The 13,380-nt window shown below is 56.8% G+C and overlaps 1 protein-coding gene across 1 annotated transcript; it reads right to left on the bottom strand.

Annotated features, from left to right (window-relative positions):
* Nucleotides 1-2,222: 2,222 nt before the first annotated feature.
* Nucleotides 2,223-13,167, bottom strand: LOC308351679 (uncharacterized protein C11orf24). The gene is made up of 4 exons (XM_080817553.1): nucleotides 13,015-13,167; nucleotides 8,774-8,974; nucleotides 4,369-4,542; nucleotides 2,223-3,618 (listed from the first exon to the last, which is right to left on the bottom strand). The coding sequence occupies exons 3-4, from the start codon at nucleotides 4,442-4,444 to the stop codon at nucleotides 2,504-2,506; spliced, it is 1,191 nt and encodes a 396-aa protein (XP_080673679.1). The 5' UTR covers nucleotides 4,445-4,542; nucleotides 8,774-8,974; nucleotides 13,015-13,167; the 3' UTR covers nucleotides 2,223-2,503.
* Between the last annotated feature and the right edge of the window lie 213 nt (nucleotides 13,168-13,380).

Below are 13,380 nucleotides of genomic sequence, written 5' to 3'. Positions count from 1 at the left end.
GCGCGTTGGCCTTCCATTCAGACTCTCAAACAGGGACCTGCTGCTCCGGGCACTGAACCAGCCCGAGTCCCTTGCCTCCGCAGGAAGACGCTAGGAAGAGAAGCTCTGAGCCCCCTCTGCCGGGCAGCCTTCCCTGACCTTCCCAGGAGGGTCAGGTGCCTCTTCCGTGAACCTACCATCTCTTGCCTCCTTCCTCACATCTCACCGGCCCATGTGAGCTCCTGTGGGTTAGGCGGGTGGATTCCTCTCTGAATCCCCGACTGGTTGGCAAACCGCGGGTACTCGGTAAGTACCCGACAAGCTCATGCTGGACGGGTCTTCCGAGCAGGCCAGGAATGGCGGCCTGCTCACCGCAGTCTCGGGGCCTCCAAGGCAGGGGAGTCGTCGGGGACAGGCCTAAAAGCACGGGGAAGGGGTGCCTGGCCGGCTCCCTCGGGGGAGCAGGCGACCCCTGGTCTCAGGGTTGTGAGTTTGAGTCCCACGCTGGATGCGGAGATTACTTTAAAATCTCAAAAAAATTAAAAAAAAAAAAAAAAAGCATGTAGGGTGGTTGGTGGGACCCTGGGCTGAAGGCCAGGTCCCTAACTCAGGTAAACGGCAATGCCTTTAGGTTTAGGAAGAATTCCAAAGGCCCAACACACTCCAGGGGCCAGTGCTGAGCTTGGCCTTGGACGCTATGAGTTGAGGCACCTGCGGCCCGCATGGGGAGCCAAAGCGACTAGATGGTTGGGAACATGAGCCCCCAAGGAGGGAGGGACGGGCACTGCCACCAGTTCTCAGGGGATGAAAGGGCAGGAGGTCCCAGGCTGGGGCGGCGGGGACAGGCAGGCCCTGACATCCCAAGTCTCCAATCCTTGTAAGTGGTGTGTCGGGCAGAGGCCCCCAGTCGCAAGCTGAAGACGAAAGTCATCCCCGTGCGTTGCCCCCATCCTACCTCCCTGGAAGGGAACAAAGCACCCAGTTTGTGGGGACAGCCTCCAAGTTCTGGGTCTCGTGTGAGACTCAACCAGCCAGGACGTGAAACCCACCTTTGTAGGCAGGTAGGTCCCAACCTGGGCTGCCAGGTGGCAGCTGGTGGAGGAAAGGGCACCCTCCAAAGCCCCGGTCCCCACGCCGACAGCAAAGCTGCTGTCCGGGGAAAGCGGTGCAGGCTGGCGGCCGCCCGGGCCGGGAGCTCGAACAAGCACTTTCAAGGTGTGAGGATGTTCTGATGCCCGCTCCCCGCTCTGTTTCTCCATCCTTGGCTCCTCCGGGATTTCTCGGTGATTCTAGGTCTCCCCATTCCACAGATGTAGAAGTGGAGCTCCAGAACACGCCACACCCGCTCCAAGTCACCCTTGGTCTGGGGACGCAGCTTTACGGGCTGCCCACCAGCTCTGGCAACCTGGGGCGGGTAGGCGGAGCCAAGGCCATGCCCTACCTGGGCAGGTGAGTCGGCAAAGACGCGGGACTCCGGAATGGGTTTAACCTCAATGCCGGCCCTCAGTGGGTGAGTGCGTCTCCCCCTCCTGTGCCTCAGTGCCCCCACCTTTAGGATGGGGATCTAGTGCTTCTGTGCTGGGGTCGAGGAGGGGGTTAGGTTAGTGCGTTAAGCACGAGGACAGCAGCCGGCATGGGACAGGCACTCTGTGTCAGCTCTGAGGGCTGGAACCTGGGAACCCGGGGACGTCACCCTGCTCGGGAGAGAGGGCCCTGGGTGCATGCAGGCCTGGGGCTCCCCTGCCTTCTGGAGTGACGTGGGGCAAGGTGCTAGTAGGGACGGTCCCACCACACCAGCTGACTGGGTTTTCACGGGGCGAGTGCACAGTGTGAGCTGGGCAGGTTCACTGAGAATTCAGGCCAAGCAGGTCCAGGCTGAGCCGGCCACAACGGGCAGCTCACCGGGTCAGTGTGTGGGACTCAGCTCTCTCGTGCGCAAATCCGGCTCCCAAGCTTGCACCAGCGAACAATTCAGAAAAGGGACATCTGTGGGAAGGCCCTGTCTCCAGGGGGTGCCAGAGATGCCCAGGGCCTGGGGCAACCCTCCCCCCACCCACGGAGCACAGGCGCGATCGGCATTAACAGTGAGGCCCCAGGAAACGGCGCGGACACAGCAGACCCCAGACCCCGGCGTTACCGTAAAGGCTGATGAACACGAACCCCATCACGCGCGTCCCAGGAAGGCCCCCCCGGGCGCGATGGCGGACAGGACACGGCCTACACAAATGGGGGGACACGGGTCTGAACGGAAGGTGGTCATTGCTTTAATTCAGGTCAGGATCCACACGGGGCCCCGCCAGCCCCGCCCACGGCGCGATCGCTGCCCGTCCCACGGACATGATTGTTTACAAAAATAAATACGAAAAAGCGGCCGCTCTCGAGTGATCGTGGACTCAATCCGACAGCGAGGAAATGTGCGGAGACGTCCGGCCTGCGTCCTAATTGCACCAAAAGGATCTGGAAGCACTTGGTTTGGTCTCAGAGGCGACACGGCAGGAGGGGCGGGCTGGGCGCCCTCGGCCGCTCACATTTCCGAGTCCGCGTACATCCCGTTGATGAGATAGTCCACCTGCGTGTACTCCTTCTTCCTGTAGCTCTCGAAGGCTTGCAGGGCGAGCAGAACCACGACGACGATGAAGAGGGCCACCCCGAGGAAGAGCGCCGCCAGCAGGAAACCCTTGTTCACCAGAGACGGGCTGAGGGGCCTGGTGGTGACCACCACGTACTGGCCTTGGGTGCTGAGCGGGCACAAGTCTGTGGCCGACATCTTCGTGCTCCCGGGAGCCCCCGGCGTCGGGATGGAGGCCGCCGTGCCAGGAGGGGTTTCAGGCGGCACTTGGTCCGGTGTCCGGGCTGTGCCTGGCGCCGCGGCCCCGTGCGTTGATGGGGCAGGGCTCGGCGGGGTCGTGGGGGACGCGGCCTCCCCCCTGGGGGTCGGGCTGGCGGGGGGCACAGGTGCTGGCGCTGTGCTGGTGGTCGGCTCCTGGGCGTGGGCCGTGGTGGTGGTCACTGCTGTGGTGGCCACGGGAGTCAAGGATGGGTGGGTGGACTCTGAGGCTATGCGGGAGAGGGTGGGTGTGGGCCCACTTGCCGTGCCAGCCGTGGGCCAGCCTGTTGATGCCTGGACGGCGGGGGCTTGTGTGGACACGTTAAGCACGTGGGGACCCGAGGTGGCCGTGGGACCGGCTGTGGAGTTGCCGGGGGTGTGCTGGGAAGGGCTGTGTGTGCCCGTCGGCGTGTGGGCAGTCATGACAGTCCCAGTGGCAGGCTGAGCGCTGGTGGCCAGTGTCGTCAGAGCTGCTGTCCCTGGCAGTGGGCTGCCACTTGGCACCTGCGTGTGGGGGACACGGACGGCGGTGGAGGATGGGGTCCGCTGTGATGCTGCCGGGGCAGGGGGCTGGGGTACCCCGGAGGCTACGCGTTCAGGGGAACTTTCCGTCCCCGCGTCTGTCCTGAGTGTTCTCCCTGCTGTGACTGCAGGAGACCTGGCGTTGGCCACCGGGGTCCCTGTGGCCAATGGGACAGGAGAAGGTGTCACTGCGGTCGTTATTTCGGACATTCCATTAAGGACTCTGGTAACTGTCATCACAGATGCACTTTTCTTGGCTGCATTATCTGTCTGGTTGAGGACTAAGTGCCCTTAAAGTCAGAAAAGGGAGAAAAAGATACCGTCACTTTCCATCCTGTGCAGGGAATTGGCTCAGAGTATCTTAGTTTGTGGCCTGTCAGTCTGGCCCGGGTGGCCTTTTGGCCTCAGCCCAGTGAGAACGAAGGAGGTGAATTGTGAACACGTTTCCCTCCTATCCTCCCCGTGAGCACACGGAGCCTGCTGCCCCACAGAGGGGCACTCGGCACTTTGACATAAGAACTCCCTTGTCCTCTGAACCCGAGCCCGTTGAAGGCTCAAGAGCTTCACTCTTGGGTCCAATTCCCAAAACATCAATCAGAGGGAAAGTCTCACCTTTGAGGTGTGATTCACCATTAAGAAAACCCATCACACACATGCGCTTTAGAAACCAGATACATCAGCGCCCAGACAGTCACACCGTAAAACAATTCTTGGCTTTCTGGAAGGATTTGTGGCAGGAATTCCCGGAGATGATCAGTGTCTGGCACAGAGCAGGAGTGTAATGAGATATCTGATGTATGAGCAGACGAATACCCCAGTGAAGCTCGGTTTTATAGGAGAAATTGTGCAGGGCCAAGCAAGTGACCCTGTCAGGACTCAGAGCTCAGAGGCCCAGTGCCCGGGAGCTTTCTCCCCAAGCTGGCCCTTGGTGGCTCTGGGGCTCGCGACTCACTGGACTAGGCCTACACACGTCCCTTGGGCTCAGGGTGCTTTGGGATCACTGTGGGCCTGACCAGCAGTCATTGGGTTTTCTCACTTACGTGCATCCCGGGATGGCACTTGGCTCTCGGATAAGGACAAGGAGGAAATCCAAACGAGCACGAGGGCTGTCCACATCTTGTGGGTGAGCTAGGAGCCAGGCTGGACGGTCCCTGGGGCTCCCAGCTGGCCACTCCTCAGGCTGCTGGTGACTCCCTGCTGCTCGGCTGAAGGATCTGGTAAAAAAGGTGTCTGGTGAGTAACGCACAGCCTCACCTGGGCCATGGGGCATGGCGGGGGGCCTGCCCTGGAGGCTTCTAAAAGGTCAAGGCTGCAAACCGAGCTGAGTATTTTGACCAGGGCCTGGCACCCAGAACAGTGTGATACCTCTCATCCATGGTGATCTAGTGACCTGCCCCACGCCTGCATTTGATGGGTTTAGAGGATTCTTTGACCCACTTTCATTCTGCGTCTCAACCTTTGTAAGCGCCCACTTTCCTGCCCAGAGTTCCTAGTGTGAAAGAGCAGGAGAGAAAGGGCCAAGAACTGACCATGCTCACAAGGCCAAGGCCTTTCGATAACCAAGATCGGCCAAGGTCACATATCAGGCCCAGGGTATTTGTGTACACCCCACGATAGCTGACCTCACCTTTCACATGGGAGATATCGTTTAGCTAGCCAGCCAACTAGCCCCCATTCATCTACCTGTCCATCATGTGTCATCCACTCACCCATCTAGTAACCACCCAGCCATCCATCAATGCACTCATCCAACATCCATCTATCCATCATTCACCCATCATCCACCCACCCACCCATCCATCCATCATCCATCCATCCATCATCCACCCATCCATCATCCATCCATCATCCATCCATCATCCATCCACCATCCATCATCCAACCACCCATCCATCCATCATCCACCCACCCATCCATCCATCATCCATCCATCATCCATCCATCCATCATCCACCCACCCATCCACCCATCCATCATCCATCCATCCATCATCCACCCATCCATCATCCATCCATCATCCATCCATCATCCATCCACCATCCATCATCCAACCACCCATCCATCCATCATCCACCCACCCATCCATCCCTCATCCATCCCTCATCCATCCATCATCCATCCATCCATCCATCCATCCATCATCCATCCATCCATCCATCCATCCATCATCCACCTACCCTTCCATCCATCCAATATTCCCTGAGAGCCTGCCCATGTGCCGGGCAGTGCACGTAGAACAAAAAGACGAAAGCCACACAACTCTGTCCTCTAGGCAGCCTGCCGTCCAGTAGGAAACACAGAAAAGAGGTCACTGCAAGCTGCTGCAAGCATAGAGGAGAGGCGTGACTCAGTGCCCGGAGCAGGCAGGGGATGGTGCACGGGAAGGCCTTGACATGTACGTCGGAGGCTGGTCCTCTGTGTGGAGGCCCCATTGGTGAGTGGGGGAGACAGGGTGCTGTGGGGCCTAGAGGAGGCACTGAATTCTGGTCGGTGGAGAGGTGTGGCCAGGGAAGGCTTCCTGGGAACGCAACAGGTGGGCCATGTTCTGAAGGATGGATGGGATCCGCCTGGTGGGGAAGGTGTGGGGGAGGTGGGTGGGAGAGCACAGCAGGTGACAGCAGCGGGGCCAGAGGCTGGGGGACAGTGTGCTGAGACCTGGGATCAGACCAGAGATTGGCAGGCCACCACTGGGCAGCTGGGGTTTGCGGGGGTGCTGAGGCAGGTGGTCACCAGCACGGGAAGATGCTTGGGCAGGAGGGACAGAGGAGGGGCAGGCGTGACAGGAGCCCAGTGAGGAGGTGGCAGGGGTAGCAACACAGGCAGAAGGGGACAAGGCCACGGGAAGCTGAAGGACTAGACCGGGGGGGGGGGGCACTGCAAGAGACAGAGGTAGTAGCAAGGACCTGGTTACCTAGTTGTCCGCAGAAACTTCCAGAAATGCCACAACAGCTGAGCCTCACCAAGAGGAGGACTGGGCCCAGCCAGACCTGGCTTCCCAAGTACACAGGGGTCTCCCCACCCTCACCCTGGGGCCCTCCAGTGTGCTGGTAGGCTGGTATCCCTCACTGTAGGGTTGCACTGGGGAGCAGAGGGGCCCACTGGCCTCAAGAGTCCCATCACTTCATGCCCTCCTGGTCCTGGGTGGCCCCTAATCCTGATCAGTGTCCCAAGACCCGCGTGGCTGCCTGCAAGGCCCGGTCCTCTCCAGACAATGATGCAGTCACACGCAGTCATGCTTGGTCCCATGACTGAACACCTGATTTGAAAACAGGCCTGCCGGGAGCGGAGGGCAGGCAACGACCCAGGGGCTCCCGAGGGCACCTGCCTGAAGATACCCAAGGCCTCGGTCTTTCCGCGGCCCTTACCACAGAGCTCTCGAGCTGCACAGGACGGCATGGAAGGCAGCGCTCGAGTCACGCTAAGGGAAAATGTCCTGATCGGCTCCTCAGCTGGCGTGAAGGCTACCCGCTACCCTCCGTGGCCCGGCACCTAGGCGGCCCCTGGTGATCGGGCCAGGTTCACCGTCTTTCCACGAGCCCTGAGTCATGAATGAATCACCCTCATGCATCCCTATCCTGGCCCTGATCCACATACCACCCCACAGCTTCCAGAAAGATCCCTGCAACCCACAAAGGTGATCCTGCCTCCACTGCTCAGACCCCACACTATCCCAGGATAACCCCTAAACTCATTAACACGGCCAAGGTGGCCTTCAAAATCCGGCCCGGCTACCTCTGCCCCACGGGCCCAACCCCATGGGGCACGTGGAGTTCCTGCAGTTTCCAGCCCTGCACCAGGCTTAGCCACCAGTGCGCCCCAACAAGCCCGTCTGGCCCTGCTAGGAGCTCCGCCAAGCAGCCCCTGCGTGGCAGAGAGGGACGTGTAGAGAGTGGCCGCCTGGTGGCTTTCTGGCTCCTGTGATCAGAGGGGACTGTGGGAAAGTAGCCCCACGACAGGAAAGCCCCTCGAGCACGAACTCTTCCGGAAAGCCGGCACATACCTTGATGCTTCTCACCCCTTTGCAAGGGTCCCCAGCTTTATTCTAGTTCCCAGTTGCACCTTCCACCCAAAACTGCCCATAAGGGCTCCTGGATGCTTAGAGGTCTAGAGGACTCAGCCAGAAGCTACCAATCTGCATCTTTTCTTTTCTTTTTTCTTCCTCTAGATTTTGTTCATTTATTTGACAAAGAGATAGAGCCAGAGAGGACAAGCAGGGGGAGGGGTGGAGGAAGAGGGAGAAGCAGTTCTCCCTGCTGAGCGGAGAGCCCAGCGGGACTCGATCCCAGGACCCCGGGATCATGACCCGAGCTGAAAGCAGACGCCCAACCGACTGAGCTGCCCAGGTGCCCCCGCATCTGTTTTCTGGAGTGCAAAAGACATTCTTTGTTCTGGCAGAAACAAGTGGGGGCAGGGTGGGGAGAGAAGACACAGACCGATGCCACGGACGAAAGAACTGAAACTGGAAGGTTTCGGGAACAAAGAACCCACACTCCCCATGAACCGAGGCAACAACGCAGCTGGTGCTCAGTGAATAAATGTATTTAAATGGCTCTTGCTTTGGTCGCTCACGTCTACTGAATGTATTTAAAACGCTAGCACTGCCGGGCCCAACATGCTCCCTGCACGGATCTGGGCTCCGCGGGGGGTGGGGAGGATGACGTGACCGGGGCTTCCTGCATGCGCCCCGGGCACTAGTGCCTTCTGCTGCCCCCCTCGCTACAGATCTCCAGGCCAGAGTCAGCAAACTTTTTCTCTAAAGAGCTAGACAGCGAATGTTTTAGATTTTATGGGCCACGCCGTCTCTGTCTCAGCTACACTTGTGAACGATGGGTGTGGCTGTGTCCCAATAAAACTTTATTTAAAAAAAACAGACAGGAGGCGGGACTCGGCCCACGGGCCATAGTTTGCCAACCCTGCTCTAGCACTGGAAGGAACTCCAGAGCGGATAACCGAGCTTAGGGAGAGAGGAACTGAGTCACTGCGCCAAATGGATTTCCTCCTTTTCTTTCAGCTCCTCAATGCGGAACAGACATGGACTGGACTGTCTCGCTGGTGGTCTGGGGACAGACTCTGGCCTCTCTCCTCCCAGAATGGCTGCTGCTAGGCGGCTCCTCACCCCCCAGCCCCAGCATCGGTGAGGGGCAAGCATCGCGAGATCTCAACACCAGGCCCCGAGGAAACCCCCTGCGGTTTGGGAGTCTGTGTCACCAGAACAGCAGAGGGCCACAGAGGACCACATGCTCCCAGCCCCTCCTGGCGTCCCTGCTCCTAGCCCCGCCCTCCTGGTCTACCTGGGAAGGGAAAACCTGCTGTCCATGAAATGCCACAGAACAGGCCACTTTGGGCTCTGCTGTCTGTCCTTTTCCCCCACTTTGCAGCGAAGCCCTCGAGGGGCCCTCTCAATGGTGAGCAGGTGGTCCTGCCTGCAGGGCCATGGACACTCACCAGACGCAGCTGCTCAGGTCAAGCTCCCACGCTGGGCCCTTGTCGTCCCTGGAGAGCGGCGGGCTTGGCACCGTGTGCTTGCGGGGCGAGGTCTGGCTTTGCAGGAGGTGAGAGCAGCTTCGAGGAGAACTTGCAGGCCACGGCATGCTTTGCGGCCCACGTGGGACATGGGCAGATGCCCCGCTCTGGGAACAGACGCATCTACGGTTCAAAAAAGAGTAAATACTCCTTAGGTAAAGCAGAGGGGGGAAAGCCCGGGGAGGAGGGAGTCACTGGCAGAACAGCCTTAAATAGACGATTGTGCTGGGAAACTGACAATGTCTATTAGAACTTTCAATGTTGGGCACCTGGGTGGCTCAGTGGGTTAAAGCCTCTGCCTTCGGCTCAGGTCATGATCTCAGGGTCCTGGGATCGAGCCCCACATCGGGCTCTCTGCTCAGCAGGGAGCCTGCTTCCTCCTCTCTCTCTGCCTGCCTCTCTGCCTGCTTGTGATCTCTGTCTGTCAAATAAATAAATAAAATATTTTAAAAAAAAAAGAACTTTCAATGCCAAGACTTAGCAATGGAGCGCTTTCTACTGCTGGAATTTCTTCCAAGGAAGCAAGTGGATGGGTGTTTAAAGATGGAGGTCTAAAAAGATGTTCATCATGGCGTTATTTATAACAGCAAAACAACTGGAGTGGTTATAGAAGATACGGCCCCACCCACATATCAAATACTATGGCAGCTGTTCAAAAAATATACAACTTCCGGGTGCCAGGGTGGCTTGGTCGGTGGAGTGCGTGGCTCTTGGTCTCAGGTTGTGAGTTCAAGCCCCGCACTGGGTGCAGAGATTGCTTATAAATAAAGTCTTAAAAAAATATATAGCTTCCTCTTTATTGACATGGGCCACATGTACCAATAGATGGAAAAAAAGCAGGTCATACAACAGTATATATACCAGGATTCTCTTTTTATTTAAGTAGACATTTGTTGGGGCGCTGGGTGGCTCAGTCAGTTAAGCGTCTGCCTTTGGCTCAGGTCATGATCGCAGGGTCCTGGGACTGAGCCCCATGTTGGGCTCCCTGCTCAGCGGAGAGCCTGCTTCTCCCTCTCCCACTTTCCCTGCTTGTGTTCCCTCTCTCGTTGTCCCTCTCACTTTTAAATAAAGATTATTTTATTAATTAAATAAAGAAATCATTAAATAAATTAAATTAAATTAAATATATTTTTTAAGATTTTATTTTATTTTTTAAAAGATTTTATTTATTTATTTGTCAGAGAGAGAGAGAGAGAGAGAGAGCGCGCACAGGCAGACAGAGTGGCAGAGGGAGAAGCAGGCTCCCTGCGGAGCAAGGAGCCCGATGCAGGACTCGATCCCAGGACACCGGGATCATGCCCTGAGCCGAAGGCAGCCGCTTAGCCAACTGAGCCACCCAGGCGTCCCAATAAAGAAAATCTTTAAAAAATAAATAAATAGACATTTGTTAAGGGATCTGGAGAGATTTACACCAGAGCATTAATGATAGTTATGCCTGGGGAACGAATTTACTGGTGACTTTCATCTTCCACCATATATATATATATATATATATATGCATATATATATATATTTTTTTTTTCTTGCACAAGCATTTTGGAAACCATTTCGACCCATGAAGGAAAACTGTGTCTGATTTTCTTCAGGTATTTTGAGCTGCGGGGGCAGGAAGGCACAGAGTAACCCTGCGAGATATAGTTTCACATGTGGATTTTAATGATTTAGAGAAACTCCATAATTTACGTATCAGGAACTTCATTCTTCTAGGAGCCAGCCACAACTTCAGAGGAACCAGAAGGACAGTTGTAATGCAAAGACAGTAACCAGCACAAATGATTCTCTCCCTGGTGACTATTTAATGGAAACTTGGGAGATTAAGAAATAGCTCCTCACCTCCTTAGGAGGTGGGGATGTGTGAGGACCCCCATGGGCTCACTCTCTAATACAAACACTCACAGGTGTACACACAGACACACACGCATGCATGTATGCAACTGCACACACAGTTACAAACACATGTGAGTGCACAGACGGAGCATGTTTCCAACACTATGTCAAAGAAACTCCACAAGTTTCTCCGGAAACTTCTACTGACACCGTCACCGCTTATGTACTCCCAGCCCCTGGCACTGGTGGTCACTCCCACAGAGATGGGAATTGGCTGCCCATAGAGTCCAGAACAGGCCCTCGTTGGGCCATGACTTCATCTGTCTGGAAGGTTCTGCCTCCACTTCCCAAAAGCACATTCTAAATGTCAAGATTCACATGTGAGGACCTGCGCTAATCTTTGTAAGCTGACTCGCAATGGACAAACCATGAGCAAGATTTAAAATGATACTCCGTCCTGCAAAGGCTTCCCCGAGCTTTAAGCGAGGGGCCGGCCAGTCATTCTCATTATTAGGGTGCAGGGAGACTAGGTAGCTCGAGGCCTCAGACTATAATAGATGGAAAGAAAAGAGACCCCTGGCGCAAGAAGGGAACCAACAAGAAAGAATGAAGTTATTATTAAACGGAAGACCCGCAGATGGAGAGACAGGGGTTAGGCTGCTGCTGGGATCCCCTCTTTTTCAGCAGTCAGCTCCCCACAAGTTCCGCTGGGGGGAAGCACCCCCTGAGCCAGGTGACCCTCCATCAGAAAGGCAACCCCGGACTGTGGCCCTAGGTGTCAACATCCTGATCCTTTTCTGGTCCATGATCTTGTGATACCTTCCAATACCCCTTGTCTCTGAATTATTATGTTCCCAAACTTGGCTTGATTTTTTTTTTTTTTTTTACGATTTTCTTTATTTATTTGAGAGTGAGAGAGAGAGAGAGCATGAGCAGGGGGAGCTACAGAGGGAGATGGAGAAGCAGGCTCCCCACTGAGCAGGGAGCCCAACATGGGGCTTGATCCCAGGACCCTGAGATCACTACTCAAGCAGAAAGCAGATGCTCAACCAACTGAGCCACCCAGTTGCCCCTTGGCTTGATTTTTACAAAAACTCTTTTAGGAACCTGTTACATGCCGAGTGCTGTGTGCTGATTACATGCCCGCGGACTCCGAATGGCTGGCTTCCTTCTCCTGGCCTACACTGGTTCCCAGGATCTTATACAAGTAACCCTTAGGCTTGGTAAGGGATTATAGGTGTCACCCCTACATTCCATCAGTCCAGTAAGATCTAAATCAGCAGCAGCATGGCCTGGGCCCCTACTCCAAGCTGGACAGGATTAATACAGCAAGGAGCAGGAAGTGCAGAAACAAATACAGGGCAAACCCTAGATACCTAATCCCAGCACGTCACCTGGCTGAACTTTGGCAGCAGAACCCAAGGAACACAGGTGTGTGGTTCTGCATATACAGACATTGCCCTGTGGTCTAAAGGACGTGTCTTCGTGGCAGATGGGAACTGAAGTGGGTATCATCCTAATTACCCTGCTTGCTTCTGTAAGTTTCTGCACCTTTTGGTATCACAGCTAAATGCTGATCAAAGGCTAGTTTTCGCTGGCACTGTGGGCAAATCTGGCATTCCCTTGTCCATAAAGCAAGTCCTGCCTATAGGAGGAAAATTCGTATTTTAAATACTTTCCTCACCGATTTCAGGGAAATTTTTAAAGATGCTTCCTCCAGGCGGTAAAAATAACTGCATGTTGGGATAGGCAGATTTCTAAGCATGATGTTTATGTCTTACGGCAAACCATGTGGATGCTGATTCCGCCTCTCAGCCGGATCGTGAGCTGCACACAGTAAGCAGCCACCGGGCTCCCACGGGGGAGGGAGGCAGGCGGATGGAAAGGCACAACCCCTCCCAGGTGGAGGGCCTGGGGAAGGCCTGGGTCACCTAAAAAGCCAATTCTTTCTTGGAGGGCAGCACTCTGGGGCCCAGCCTTGCCCCGGGAAAGCCTTTCAGTTCCCCGCGCATTTGGGAGTGTCCCGACTCTCCCACCCTCCGCTCCCAAACTCCAACGAGCCGGCCTCTCCCCCGGTTTGGGATACCCCCTGCAGCCCTCCTCCTCCCTCCGGCCTCTGGGTCCCCCATCGGTGCCCCACCTGACTCCCTCCGTTCCTTCCTCCCTCCTGGCCTCCTCGTCTTGCACCTGTGCCCCCACTGATCTTTGCCAGGTCGCCCTCCTGCCTCTTGTGCCCCCATTCAAGCCTCCTCCTGCCCCCACCTCCCTCCCTCGCTCGCAAGCCGGTTCAGGGAGCCGTGACAACAGCTCCCCGGGCGGCGGCGCGGGCCCCTTACCCGGGCGCGGCAGGCCTGCGGCAGCCGGGCGGCCGTCGGACGGCGGGGAAGTACCCGCGGCCCGGCGTGGAGACGTGGCCGGCAGCGGAGCACAGCGCCCGAGCCAAGACTGCTCAAGGCAGCCGCCCCAGCTCGGGCCCCGCCCGGACCGCCCCGGAACTGACGTCACCGGAGGCGGGCCCCTAGTGGGCGGGGCAGCTCCGCCCGGAGTAGGGAGGGGCCCGCGGGGCCCGGAGCCGCCGAAAAGGAGCCGGAAGCGAGGGGCGTGGCCGCCCTCAGGCTCCGCCCACCGCGGGGCGGCTCGGACTCCGTCGAGCTCGTGGCCGGAAGCGGCCCGGAGCTGCCGTTTCGGACGGGCGTGCGGCG

This window comes from Martes martes (genome assembly GCF_963455335.1).
Source record: "Martes martes genome assembly, chromosome: 10".
Lineage (NCBI taxonomy): Eukaryota > Metazoa > Chordata > Mammalia > Carnivora > Mustelidae > Martes > Martes martes.
This window is presented reverse-complemented; position numbering and strand designations above follow the sequence as displayed.

Bases quoted from the DNA above. Each gene is read 5' to 3' on its own strand.
- LOC308351679 (XM_080817553.1), bottom strand. From the start codon at position 4,444: ATGTGGACAGCCCTCGTGCTCGTTTGGATTTCCTCCTTGTCCTTATCC. The intron at 3,619-4,368 runs GTAAGTGAGAAA...TCTGACTTTAAG, and splicing joins AGTGCCATCCCGGGATGCAC to GGCACTTAGTCCTCAACCAG.